Source organism: Geotrypetes seraphini, chromosome 4 (genome assembly GCF_902459505.1).
Source record: "Geotrypetes seraphini chromosome 4, aGeoSer1.1, whole genome shotgun sequence".
NCBI lineage: Eukaryota > Metazoa > Chordata > Amphibia > Gymnophiona > Dermophiidae > Geotrypetes > Geotrypetes seraphini.
Genome location: NC_047087.1, coordinates 178,699,100 through 178,711,915, shown reverse-complemented (window position 1 = coordinate 178,711,915; position 12,816 = coordinate 178,699,100). Strand labels below are relative to the sequence as shown.

Sequence of the window (12,816 nt, the reverse complement as noted above, 5' to 3'; positions counted from 1 at the left end):
AAACCCAGAGGACATAATTTGAGGTTGAGGTGTGGTAGATTCAAAGGCAATGTTAGGAAATTCTACTTTACGGAGAGGGTGGTGGATGCCTGGAATGTGCTCCTGAGAGAGGTGGTGGAGAGTAAAATTGTGATTGAGTTCAAAGAAGCGTGGGATGAACACAGAGGATCTAGAATCAGAAAAGAATATTTTTTTTTCCCTCCTCTTTATTCATTTTTAATCTCTCAACAAGTGTACAAATTAAACCATACATATACATGAAAACAACACTTGTATATCTGATAAGAATAACAACAAAAGGTATATATATAACCCCATACCCCACCCCCATCTCCATTATTATATTATATACAATAAAATAACCCCCATCCCCCTCTTTATTATTTATGGTGTATATTCCAATAAAATAGAGTAAATGGTGTCTAATCATCACAAAAAGATGTCATTGGCCCTAGAAAAGAATATTAAAAATTGAACTAAGGCCAGTACTGGGCAGACTTGCACGATCTGTGTCTGTATATGGCCATTTGGTGGAGGATGGGCTGGGGAGGGCTTCAGTGGCTTGGAGGGTGTAGATGGGTTGGAGTAGGTTTTAACGGAGATTTCGGCAGTAGGAACCCAAGCACAGTACCGGGTAGAGCTTTGGATTCTTGCCCAGAAATAGCTAAGAAGAAAAAATTTAAAAATTTAAATTGAATCAGATTGGGCAGACTGGATGGACCATTCGGGTCTTTATCTACCATCATCTACTATGTTACTATGTTTTAATGTCAGAAAAAGATAAGCTATTACCCAGAGAAGTCAGATAAAGATTGAAAAGTGAAGGTGAAAGGGGGGATCCCTGAGGGACTCCACTAAGATTTTTCCATTTTGAGGAGAGTTGCTCTCCACGATGAACCTGATATGTACGGCTCATCAAGAAGCCCCTATACCCGCCCTGATATGCCAATAGCATCTAGACATCTAAGCAGGATGACAGTTGATACTGGTATTTGGAAACTACACATATTATTCCTTTTTTTTTTTTTCAATAAATACATTTTAAATTCAACAACTTTCTGTCTGCTCACAATAGGTCCCAGGTCTGCCTACCGGTACCAGACAGTGTATTGAACATGTTCCAAGACAGCAAGGAAGAACACCATTGTGATGACAGTGCCCGGCATGGTGGACGTATGCGCAACTTCCCACATGAGCGAGGCAACTGGGCAACATATGTCTACATGCCCTGTAAGTAAATCTTGCTTATCATTATGTAGCTCTTAAAAGTGAGGGGGAGGGGGATCCACTGTTTCTGAGGCAGAAACAGGTTTGGCTGGAACGTAAAAGCCCTTTTCATGGCAGGGCAGAGACCGTACAGGAAGGGTTAGTCTAGCCGTAGAATGTACTAAAGTATTTGGATATAAATACATGGCTCTTCCATCAGATGAAACCAGTGAGGAGTTTTTTGACCTGCTGGATCTCCTCCTAACTCACACTCGAACATATGGGCTATCTTTGGTCAGGATGGAAGAGTTTCACATCAGTCTGTCCCAGACGGTAGTACTGCGGCATCACTGGATAAATCCCTTTGTGCAGTCCCTGAGAGACAGGCTGCTCTCTGTTCACAGGTAAGAGCCAAGTGTTGTCTGTTAGCGGGCACATCACAGCTTCTCTCTCTCTCTCTCTCTCTATGGGTTGAGAGACTGTATGTCTTTTTTTCTGGATTACCTGTTCTTCCTCTGACTCTCTTTAATATCCCCTTTTGTAATCTAAAGTATGAAATTATCATTCTTGCTTCTTGCTTTAGGAGTAGAGATTTGCACAACGACAAAAATTTCACATATACCCACCTGTACCTGCTAAGATCCATTCCATCTCTGCAGTTAATTTCCTTCATCCATTCATAGGCAGACTAGATAGACTCTGATGTTTATCTGCTTTCAGGTTTCTGTGTTTCTATCCCCACCTGTATCCGCAGCAGTCAATGCTATTATTTGCTCACAGCTCCCCATTTCCTCCTGACCCTAACAGCTTCCCATTGTTTTTTGGGTGGAGGTAACCATTCAACCAGTGATTGTTCCAAGACTCAGTCTGGTGTTCTGGCTGCCTCTTTGGGCAATCCAAGCCTCATTCTGGCATTACCAGAGATTTTAACTACACTCCAGTGGGAATCCTGCTGCATCTTCTCCTAAAAACTGATTTGTTTGATAAATTTGTAAGCTGATGTTTTAGAATCCTGATTGGTAAATAGTATATTGTTCTTATAGTGTGTTTATTTTAGTTGATTTTAACGCATTTTTAATCAATTGTATTTTACTTACTGATTTTTAGTTAATTGTATTTTATTCACTGATTGTATAATTTTTATTGTATGTGAACCGCCTAAAACTATGTGGTATGGCGGTAAACAAGTAGAGAAGGCCTCATCCAAAGCAAGGCAACTTATGGGATGTATCAATAGAAGCTTCGTTAGCCGTAAATCTGAAGTCATAATGCCACTGTACAGAACCATGGTGAGACCTCATCTGGAGTACTGTGTGCAATTCTGGAGGCCACATTACCGTAAAGACGTGCTTAGAGTTGAGTCGGTTCAGCGGATGGCCACTAGGATGATCTCGGGGCTCAAGGGTCTCTCGTATGAAGAAAGACTAAACAAATTGCAGCTCTACACTCTAGAGGAGCGCAGGGAGAGGGGGGACATGATTGAGACATTTAAATACATCACGGGACGTGTCGAGGTGGAGGAAGACATCTTCTTTCTCAGGGGACCCTCGGTCACAAGGGGGCATCCATTCAAACTCAGAGGAGGGAAATTCGATAGTGACATAAGGAAGTATTTCTTCACAGAAAGGGTTGTAGATCACTGGAACAAGCTTCCAGAGCAGGTGATCAAGGCCACCAGCGTTATTGACTTTAAGAATAAATGGGATGCCCTAGTAGGATCCTTACGAAGGTCGAGTTAAGGAACTAGGTCATTAGTACTCGGACTTAATGGGGTGGGTCAGTAGAGTGGGCAGACTTGATGGGCTATAGCCCTTTTCTGCCGTCATCTTTCTATGTTTCTATACAAAAATAAAATTATTATTATTATCCTTGCAGAAATTCCATGGGATCTCTGGAATCCCTATTACTTTGGCATCTCTCTACTTCAGGGGATGCATTTCTCTCCAAGTGCTATGAGAGTTGGTTTCTGTGTTCCATTCAGTAGGTGGCTGCATATATGTTTTTGAGACCCCAATGAGTAGCTCTATTATTTGTTCTTTTGCAAATACACAGGAGTCCATACTTGAGCTGTTGATTCCCATTCCCCGCAAACTATAGAAGGATATCCCTTTAAGAACTTGAGAACTCTTCCTTCCCTTTCAGTGGAGCACAGAACCCTCCTCAGTTATTCCTTCTGAAAGCAAACTCAGAAGGTGTGTTTGCTCTGCTCTGTTTTTTCTTTATTATTTCTCCAAGAGGAGAATTTGACAAGGGGCATGCTGCCTTGAATCGATGCATGGGCAACCCTTACAACTGACGCCAGCCTCGGCAGCCGGGAGGTCCTCTATTGCTGTCACCTTCTCCAGGGCAAGTGATCCCTGTCAGAGAGCAATTGTCTAGAACTGATAGCCATTCAGTTGGTCGTGCTACGTTTGCAGTTTTTCCTGACAGGAAAAGCAGTCAGGGTGTTTTCAGACAATGCCACTGTGGTGTTTTATGTAATTATACAGGGGTCACCAGAAGCACTTCCCTTCACTTGGAGGCTTGTATGCTGTTCCAGTGGGCTGAACTTCACTTGCAGGCCCTCTCAGCGGCCCATGTGATAGGAGTAGAGAGAGTCCAAGCCAACTTTCTCAGCCGGCAGACCCTGTACCCTGGAGAGTGGTCTCTGTCTTAAAAGGCATTTTCCCTCATAGTCCATACTTGAGGCAAACTGGGCATGGATCTCTTGGCAGCCCACTTCTACGGTTGCAGAGTTGAACAGGGAAGTGCAGAGCTGGATGCCCTGACTCTCAGATCTGTTTCTCTATGTGTTTCCAACATGAGCCATAGTGGGTTGGATCATCCACAGGATAGCCACCCATCAAGGTCTGGTGATCTTGGTTGTGCTGGACTGGCCCTGAAGACCTTGATACACAGACCTGGTGTATCTACAGAGGCAGATCCCTGAAGTTGCCTTTTCAAGGCCCAGTTCCAGTGGAGAAGCTGGAATGTTTTGGTCTTACAGCATGGCTCTTGAGCATGTGGCCTTGAGTCAGAAAGGTTATTCAGAGGTTGTGGATATGACTCTCCTTAGGGCTATGAAGCCAGCAATGGTTGCAGCTTATTCTAAGACTTGAAAGACCTTCCAGTTATGGTGTGCCAAGGAGCAGGTAGAACCAGAATGCTCCTATTCTGGTGATCCTTGCCTTCCTGGAAGCTGGTCTCGAAAAGGGACTTGTAGTTTCATTCATCAAGGTGCAGGTAGCCGGTATTTCTTGCTTTCGGGCTCAGAGTGGCCTTCAGTCTTTGGCTTCTCACCTGGACGTTACTCAGTTTTTGAGGGGGGCTCTTAGGCTGAGATCCCAGTTGCACAGACTGTTCCCATTTTGGGATCACAATGTGGTCTTGAAGGACCTAGCCTGTGCTCTTTATGAGCCTCTTTCAGAGGCTACCCTGCTAGACCTTATGGTCAAGACAGTGTTTTTGATTGCCATAGTCTCGACAAGAAGGATCTCAGAATTGCAGGCCCTCTCCTGCAGGGGAACCATTTCTCTGTTTCATGGAGTTGGGTGTTTCACCTTCCATATTAATCAGGAACTTCATTTGCCCGCCTTTCAGCTTATGGGTTTGGCCAAACAAGATAAACTTCTGCACAAGTTGGATGTACACAGGGCTCTGCTCATGTACCTGGAGAGAACTAATGACTCCAGGCTTTCTGATCATCTTTTTGTGCTGATCTGTCACTCGAGATGGGGTAGGCTGCCTCCAAGGCAACCATTGCCATATGGATCCATATGGCAATTTCCTCTTCCCAAATTTCCGCCGGGAAACAGCTTCTTCTTTCCCTGTCAGCACATTCCACAAGAGGTGTATCAACTTCCTGAGCAGAATCCCAGGCCGTTTTGCCTGACAAAATCTGCAGAGCTGATACTACTCTTCTACAAAGTTTTACAGAGTGGATGTGGTGGTTCGAGAGGTTGCTGCCTTTTGGTCCTTGGTACTGAGGGAAGGCTCATCTTTCCCTCTCTAGATGTATGGCACTGCTTTGTTATGTCAACTCGTGTATGGACTTCTGTATATCTACAACAGAATGACAGGTTAGGTTCTTAGTATAAATGGGTGTCCACATTGGACAGACTTGCATGGTCTGTGTCCCATATGTGATGAATTGGTGTAGGATTGGACTGGGGAGGGCATCAATGGGAACTCCACTAACTTAGAACATGAGGATGTTACTGCCCAGACATTATGGTAGATATCCTGCAAATAGGATGCTTGGATGGCAACTTCATCATCTGGAACCTAGGACAATATTAGGTGGACTTTACAGTCTATGACCCAGAAATATCAAAGAAGAGACAAGTTAATTTAATCATGTATTTTTAATGAGTAAAACTAATGGGCAGACTGAATGGACCGTTCAGGTCTTTTTCTGCCATCATTTACTATGTTACTATGTTATAATGTTTATTGATCATTGTTCTGTTTTCTAAGTTTCAGCCCAGAGTAGAATGTTTTTTGCTGGGGAAGTTCTCTGTGCCTTGTTATAGTTGCAGTCTTTCCTGATGGGGGAAAGCAGTCAGGGTGTTTTCAGACAATGCCACTGTGGTTCTCTTTTCTTATGTGTTTCAGTGGAGTTAGATTGCTTTGGTACCAACTGAGGAGGGTGCTGTGCTCCACTGCAGAAGGGGATGAGTTCTCAAGTTCTTAAAGGGATATCCTCCTTCAGGTCGCCAGAAATGGGAATCAACAATTGAAGTATGGACTCCTGTATATTCTAACAAAACCCAGATTACTGAGATAAGAACCTAATCTGTCATTATAAAATATTCTGTACTGCTCTTCCACCAAATCAGAGTGGTTTACAGTGGAAAATGGCAGAAAAGAAGCTATGATTTTAGTAATTCATGGTATATTTTTCTAATATAAATGTTGACATTGTGCTTTTGTTGATTGATAGGTTCTTCTGTGTTGTAGATGAGGTGAAGGTTTACACAAACCAAGAGAAGACTCGGTAGGTGTTCAGGACAAGGTGGTAACAAGGAACCAGCAGTAAGGCAGGGGTTCTTAACCTTTTTGTGCCATTTTGAGAATCTGCTGAAACCTAAGGACACCTTCTCAAAAAATGTATTTAACATAAAATACAATACATAGATAAAGATTATATTACAAAGGAAACCAATTATGCCCCAATACAGATATTTAAGCAAATGACAAATATTGCAAATAACAAATATGTATTGACAATTATCAATTTACATGCTTTTGGAGAAAAATGGTACTTCACAGAACCAAATGTTTTTTCACTTTTTTAGATGATGAGATTTATAACAAACATTTGTGGAGTCTAGAGGCCATAAATGATGTTGTTGCCTACATTTCTTTATTGAATGAGAAGCTAAATTTCAGTTAAGGTTGGTGAAAATAAAGTTGTAAATTTTTTTTCCAATCAAGTTCATGGACTCTTCTGAAACTTAGAATCCACAAACCCTAGGTTAAGAACGGGCTTTTAATCAATCATATCACAAGAATTCCTGTTCATGGTCCAGTTAATAGCCCACTCTTTGAGAGTGCTTTTGACTCCTAACTCCTCTCACCTGTCCAAGTTAGATTATAAACTCTTCTGAGTAGGATCCGTCTATAAATGTCAAAATGTACAGAGCTGCATACATCTTTCAGTGCTATATGAGTGATGATTAGTAGTAGTAATGGTCTTCCTCTTCTCCTCTAGTTGACTGCAAAGCAGGAAGTAGCTTGTCACCGCACAGAAATGGATCAGAAGTTTCAAGTTTTAATTAATATTGGATAAACTGCCCATTCAGAAATCTATTCTGAATGGTTTACATTATTACAAACTAAAAAGGTGGAGAATGGTGAAAAGAAGTTGCATCACAAATAGGAGAGGAAAATACTACTACTACTATTAATTATTTCTATAGCACTACCAGACACACGCAGCGCTGCACAGAGTCACAAAGAAGAAGAAAACTCCCTGCTCGAAAGAGCTTGCAATCTAAACAGGCAAGACAGACAAACAGGATGTTAGGGATACAGTTAAGGGGAATGGTTAATCAGCAGGCTGGGTTTGAAGGCAGAGGAATAAGGTTATGAATTGAAAGCTATATAAAAAAGGTGGGTTTTCAGTCTACTTTTAAACAAGGGAAGGGGCTTGATGGACAAACTTGGGTCATTTATTCCAGGCATAAGGGGCAGCTAGATGAAAGGAATGAAGTCTGGAATTGGCAGGGGAGGATAAGGATAACGCTAAGAGTGGCTTAACTAAGGAACGGAGTTCTCTGGGAGGTATATAAGGAGAGAAGCGAGGAGAAATATTGAGGGGCAGCAGAATGAACACACTTGTAGGTCAGCAATAAGATCTTGAACTGTATGCGATGGCAGTGAAGTGACTTAAGGAGAGGGGGTGACGTGAGCATAGCAAGGTTGATAGAAGATGAGTCGTGCAGCAGAGTTTTGCACAGATTGCAAGGGGCGACACTGCGGGATACCAGTTAGGAGTAGATTGCAGTAATTTAAGCGTGAGGTTACAAGAGCTTGGAAAGGGTCCGGGTAGTGTGCTCAGAGAGGAAGGGGTGAATTTTGTTGATATTGAAGAGATAGAAGTGACAGGTCTTAGCAGCTTGTTGGATATGCATAGAAAATGAGAGGTCAGAATCGAAGACCACTCCAAGGTTGCGAGCAGAGGAGACTGGAACAATGACAGTATTATTTACAGAAATGGAGAAAGGAGGAGGAGCAGCAGAGAGTTTAGGAGGAAAGAGGAGCAACTCAGTCTTGGACATATTTAGTTTCAAATGACAACAGGACATCCAGACAGTAATGTCAGCCAAACAAGCAGAGACTTTTTCCTGGACTTTAGGTGAAATTTCAGGTGTAGAGAAGTAGATCTGGGAGTCATCAGCCTATAGGTGATACTGGAAACCATGGGAGGAGGAGATCAGGGCACTTGAGGGATGAAGTGTAGAGAGACAGAACCCTGGGGTACACCAACTGCTAGTGGGGTATCTGCAGAAGAGGACCCACCAACACATACACTAAAGGTGCGTTGGGAAAGATAGGAGGCAAACCAGGAGAGGACAGATTCACGGAATCCAAACGAATAAGCAAAAGAGGTGCAGGCAAGGTAGGGAATAGTGCTTTCAACTGCCCTGCTTGGGAAACTGGTGAAAACCAAAGATACTGTATATGTATCCCATAGGCATCCTGAAAAATGTCTATGGACCTTCTTTGGATTTTAGAAAGGAACATTTCAACTGAAGGGGTAAGGGCAGGGTATTCCAAAGAATATGACCCATAATCCTAAAAATTCTGGCTTTTGTTGTATCAAGGCAAATGATGCATAAACCAAAGAGGCCTAGTAGGAGTATATGGGATAAGCTGGCAGAGTGCCAGAATGGTGTATTCTGAAAACCAAAATTAAGATTTTGTAGGTAATCCTATAAGAGATGGGTAGCCAATACTCCATGTGGAACAAAGGGATCACATGATCATATTTTTTGGAATTGAACAGCAGTTTTAAAAGGGCATTCTGGATAATTTGGAGTCTTAATATCTGAGGCACATATGCCTTTCAATAGGGTATTTCAATAATCAAGGTGAGAGATCACTACAGAGTGGACCAATACATGAAATGCAGACTTAGTAAACAGATTCCTGATGGAAAAAAAATCATATTTTGAGCTTAAAAAAAGCAAGCTATGATATTTTATAATTGAAAAATTCACAGTTTGATATAAATTGTTATAAAATATTCCATACACAGTGATTGGGTGGTGGGTTTGGCTATAGGGGCTTCGGTCCTTGGCTGAATTACACAATTCTGAGTATATGAGAATTTAAGGCTAAATTAACATTTATGTTAATAGACATTTAACTGGCGATCTTTTGTTGGTTAGGTTTAAGGATTTTGATCTCCACATTCTACACGTTACTTTTCACAGATAGTTTCCCTACAACTTTCTTTTCTCTGACTCCATATGTCACAGAAGACCTATTAATATAACAGTAAATAGTACATATTTTATTTTAAAATTCATATATAACTGCAACATCTGGTTTTTGTTGACAATCTAATCAGTCATAGAAGTGGGCAACATCAGGCCGTAGCTAGATGGAACAGCTCTTCCAGAGCTTAGAATTAGTATAAAGTTCTCAGTATGTGTGGCTGTGACTGCATGCGGTGATCTTGGTTCCCCTCTGTCTTAATTTTTTTTCCTGCTTTGCCAAATGGATTCAAACACAAAGGTCTTATATTTTTTCAAGAATTTACGTACTCATTTGATTGTCCAATTTTTAAAAATGAAATAACAAAATTCTTCCTTTATTTTATTATTTAGTTTTTTTTATCCTTCCTGTAGTACATGACACAGAGCAAATCTGGGCTTTGACCATGATCTCAATGTGGAAAAGTATCTAGAACTCTGACCCTCTTTCCATGTGTCTGATCTGTTTGGGCTGAGATCAGTAATCAAATTGAATGCAAGCACTGTGGACAGATGTCTCTGTGAGCATGAAAATATTGTCTTAACCATCTGTGCAGGCGTTGCAAGGCAGAAAGGGGGCCTCTGCTTGCACAGAAAGAAGAGCAAAGATCATCTGCTCACTCAATATTTGAATGTTACTGAGATTAGCATGGCCATCAAGTATACACAGATTTATGAAGTGTTCCATATTTTTGTTGCTGTTGGCTTTTGCCACTTCTCTTCCTGTTGTTTACTTATTGTACTAGAGGAGCACTTTTCCAAAACTCAATCCATTTTTTGTCAATTTTTAACTGTGTAATTAATTTTGTTCATCAAGGCAAGGTTCATTTACTGTGCCAAAATTCACCATAGTAAATGAATCTTGCCTTGATGAACAATATAAATCTCGGAGCTCAAAACTGACAAAAAAAAATAGACAACCTAAAACTAGTTACCCCAGCAGCAGCACTAGTTACCAGCACTTCAGGGAAGTGACGCTTCAGTAGGGTTATGACATGATTTTTTTTCCAGGAAGTGACTGTAGGGAGCTTCATTAGCATTCATTTGCTTCACCTCCCGTCCTTCTGGGCTGTGCTCTTAATTTCTCAGTTGTCTCTACAAGTGAGTGAGCCTGTGATTTTGAGTGTCCCGGTGACCCTGATGCAGCGGATGATAAAAATTCCCGCGAAACGTGGCCGCGTCGGCAAATTAGACACTGGTGACTGAACATGGTATAAAGACAAGTCAAGTTCTGAGATAAGTCTTTTTGGTCTCACATTTTTTCAAATCCTGGCTACTACATATGTATAATACCCCTTTAAAGTTGAAAGGGTTTTAGCTTCATTAAATTGCTTTATAAAAAATTTTTTCAAAAAAAGATTAAACTACTGGCCAATGATTGGAGCAGGAGCTGTATTAACTACGCGGATCTTCTCAGTTTGTGATTCACTGCTATGCGTAGGCTCCGATTCTGAGGCCAGAGCCCTTCAAGTATGTTGGGCCTCTAATACTGATATGTATTGTCCAGTATGAGCAGTATTATATACTATTTTCCTGAAAAAAAATAGACTGCATGAGTTTTGGAAAAGTGCTCTTCAACTGGTTAAAAATAAAATTTGCCCTTGACAATGTATGTCAGATGTTGCTAAACATAACTCTAATGGGTAGAGAATTAATGTATGAAGATGGATATGATATCTGGGAATGTATATCATGTTTAAGGAAATCTTTTCTGACAACAGGAAAATAAAGTTGCAAAAAGATGTGATCTCTATTCCCCTGTGTAGTGATTTTCAAGAGTCCAGTCAAGATGGGTGTGGCAGTGCCATGTATAGTATCCTCTGACTTCATGCGAGTCTCAACTGAGACTTTTTAACCTAAAGCACAGACATCTACAGTATAGCAGCACAGGTCCTAAACCACATTGTAAATTGTTGAAGAAAATTTGTATCAGTGCAGGTGACAAATACATCCAAGCAAATGCAAGTCCTTATTGTGCCACCTCTGCAAGATCTATCCCCTTAATTATCAACACAGAAGGTTTGCCAGCGAGTTTCCAGCAAAGATGAAGAAAGTATTTTTATGCAGACCAAAGTTTAGAGTTCCATGGAGTGACTTATCCAGTAAAGATGATGTTCACCAACTATGACGCAGATGTTCTGTGTTATCATCTGACCACATATCCTTCCAGTCAACCTTCAGAGGGAATTACAAATAATGACAAGTATGCAGGGTTCTCAGTTTACTGAAATTAGCCGTGCATGACAAATATGTATTCCTCCCAGATTCCTTTTGTTTCCCGTTTTATCCACTTCAGATTCAGAACTGTAGGAAGGATATTTTTTATCCACCTCTTCTGAGGTTTGAGAATTTCCAAAACTACCTGAAGGATTATCCAGATCCCAATGACATCCCAGAGGAATTGGCCCCTGAGATGGAAGAAATATCTAAAGGGATTCCTTCTTATCTTCCTCCTCCTCCTTGTGCTTAAAATGAATATCTTTACAAAGTTATCTCAAAGCTGGAATTTGTCCAATGCCTGTCTTAGGAAATTCCTTTTCCAATACAACAAAATTTAGAACCTTGGTCTGTTTTTTGACTTCTAAAATAATAGACATTAAAGACTGTAGTAGTTTATTACACGAGTGGAAACAAAAAACAACAACCCCAAAACAAAACAAGAAGGCGAAATCCCTATGATTTAATACTTGAAGTAAAAAAGAAAGTAGAGGAGGACCGAGGTAAAACCCACTTTTATTAGTTGAGGCAGATCTGCATTTCAGTTTGGAGGCACCTGGCTCAGGAGTCAAAAAAGCAAACCAGATGGATATGGATTCCAGTGCACAAAAGTTCATGCAAATACTTTACAAGCTGTCTGAACAACAGTATTCTTGGTAATACAAAAAATATTGTATGCTGCAACTCGAATTGCAGGTTACCAAAAAAAGCAAATAAGCAGCAGGTCCTTTGTAAATACATATATGGCTTAAAATGGCATCTTTTTTTATTTACTTATTTTAGCATTTATAATCCACTTATAGCCTATGTGGTTTACATTCAAGTACTCGAGTTTTTCTCCTTATCTGTTCTGGAGGGCTCATAATCTGACTAATATCTTTCTCTTCTACTTCCCAAGGACATTCTTGGGTTTGGCGGTGTCCTCTGGTCACATGCAGATCCTACAACTGATTTCTGAGGTGGATAGAGTTCTAGAAGAGTTTAATCTGCAGACCTTCTATAAGGTATCATTTTGTTTTCCTTTTTGCTCTAAGGCAGTCTTGGCTAGGTCTGGGTTGAGTTAATGATCAGGAAAGTGTGGCAATGTCAGGTGAGAATAGACTAACATACATCAGATAGCCCAGGAGTGTAATGGTGTAAACAGTGTATTCAGCTGATGCTGCCCTTCTTTTGGCAGAATCCCTCTTTCCACATCAGCTTAGCCTGGTGCATTGGGGATCTGAGTGACAAGCTGAATGGGAGATGTCTCCAGGATCTCCAGGTAAGCAGTATGTATGCCCCCTTTAAATTCTTTATTCATTTTACATCTTACAACAAGTGTATCATAAAATAAGAGAGAGAAAATTCTATATATTTGTAAAAGCTGGGTTCTGGCTCTCTCTGAACTCTGAATCCTTGGTTGTCTGATAAGAGCTGTGTGCACCTTGGCCTG

General features: G+C 40.9%; 1 protein-coding gene across 2 annotated transcripts in view; it reads left to right on the top strand.

Moving 5' to 3' along the window:
* Positions 1 to 12,816, top strand: part of USB1 (U6 snRNA biogenesis phosphodiesterase 1) — a 30,293-nt gene that overhangs the window by 3,637 nt on the left and 13,840 nt on the right. Inside the window, exons 2-6 of one of the 2 annotated variants that reach the window (XM_033943559.1) lie at positions 1,076 to 1,230; positions 1,427 to 1,610; positions 6,128 to 6,181; positions 12,283 to 12,388; positions 12,562 to 12,645. In XM_033943559.1, coding sequence (XP_033799450.1) covers positions 1,076 to 1,230; positions 1,427 to 1,610; positions 6,128 to 6,181; positions 12,283 to 12,388; positions 12,562 to 12,645 — 583 coding nt within the window. Of the gene's footprint in view, positions 1 to 1,075; positions 1,231 to 1,426; positions 1,611 to 6,127; positions 6,182 to 12,282; positions 12,389 to 12,561; positions 12,653 to 12,816 lie in introns of both variants that reach the window. The other variant, XM_033943561.1, reaches the window with a different exon arrangement.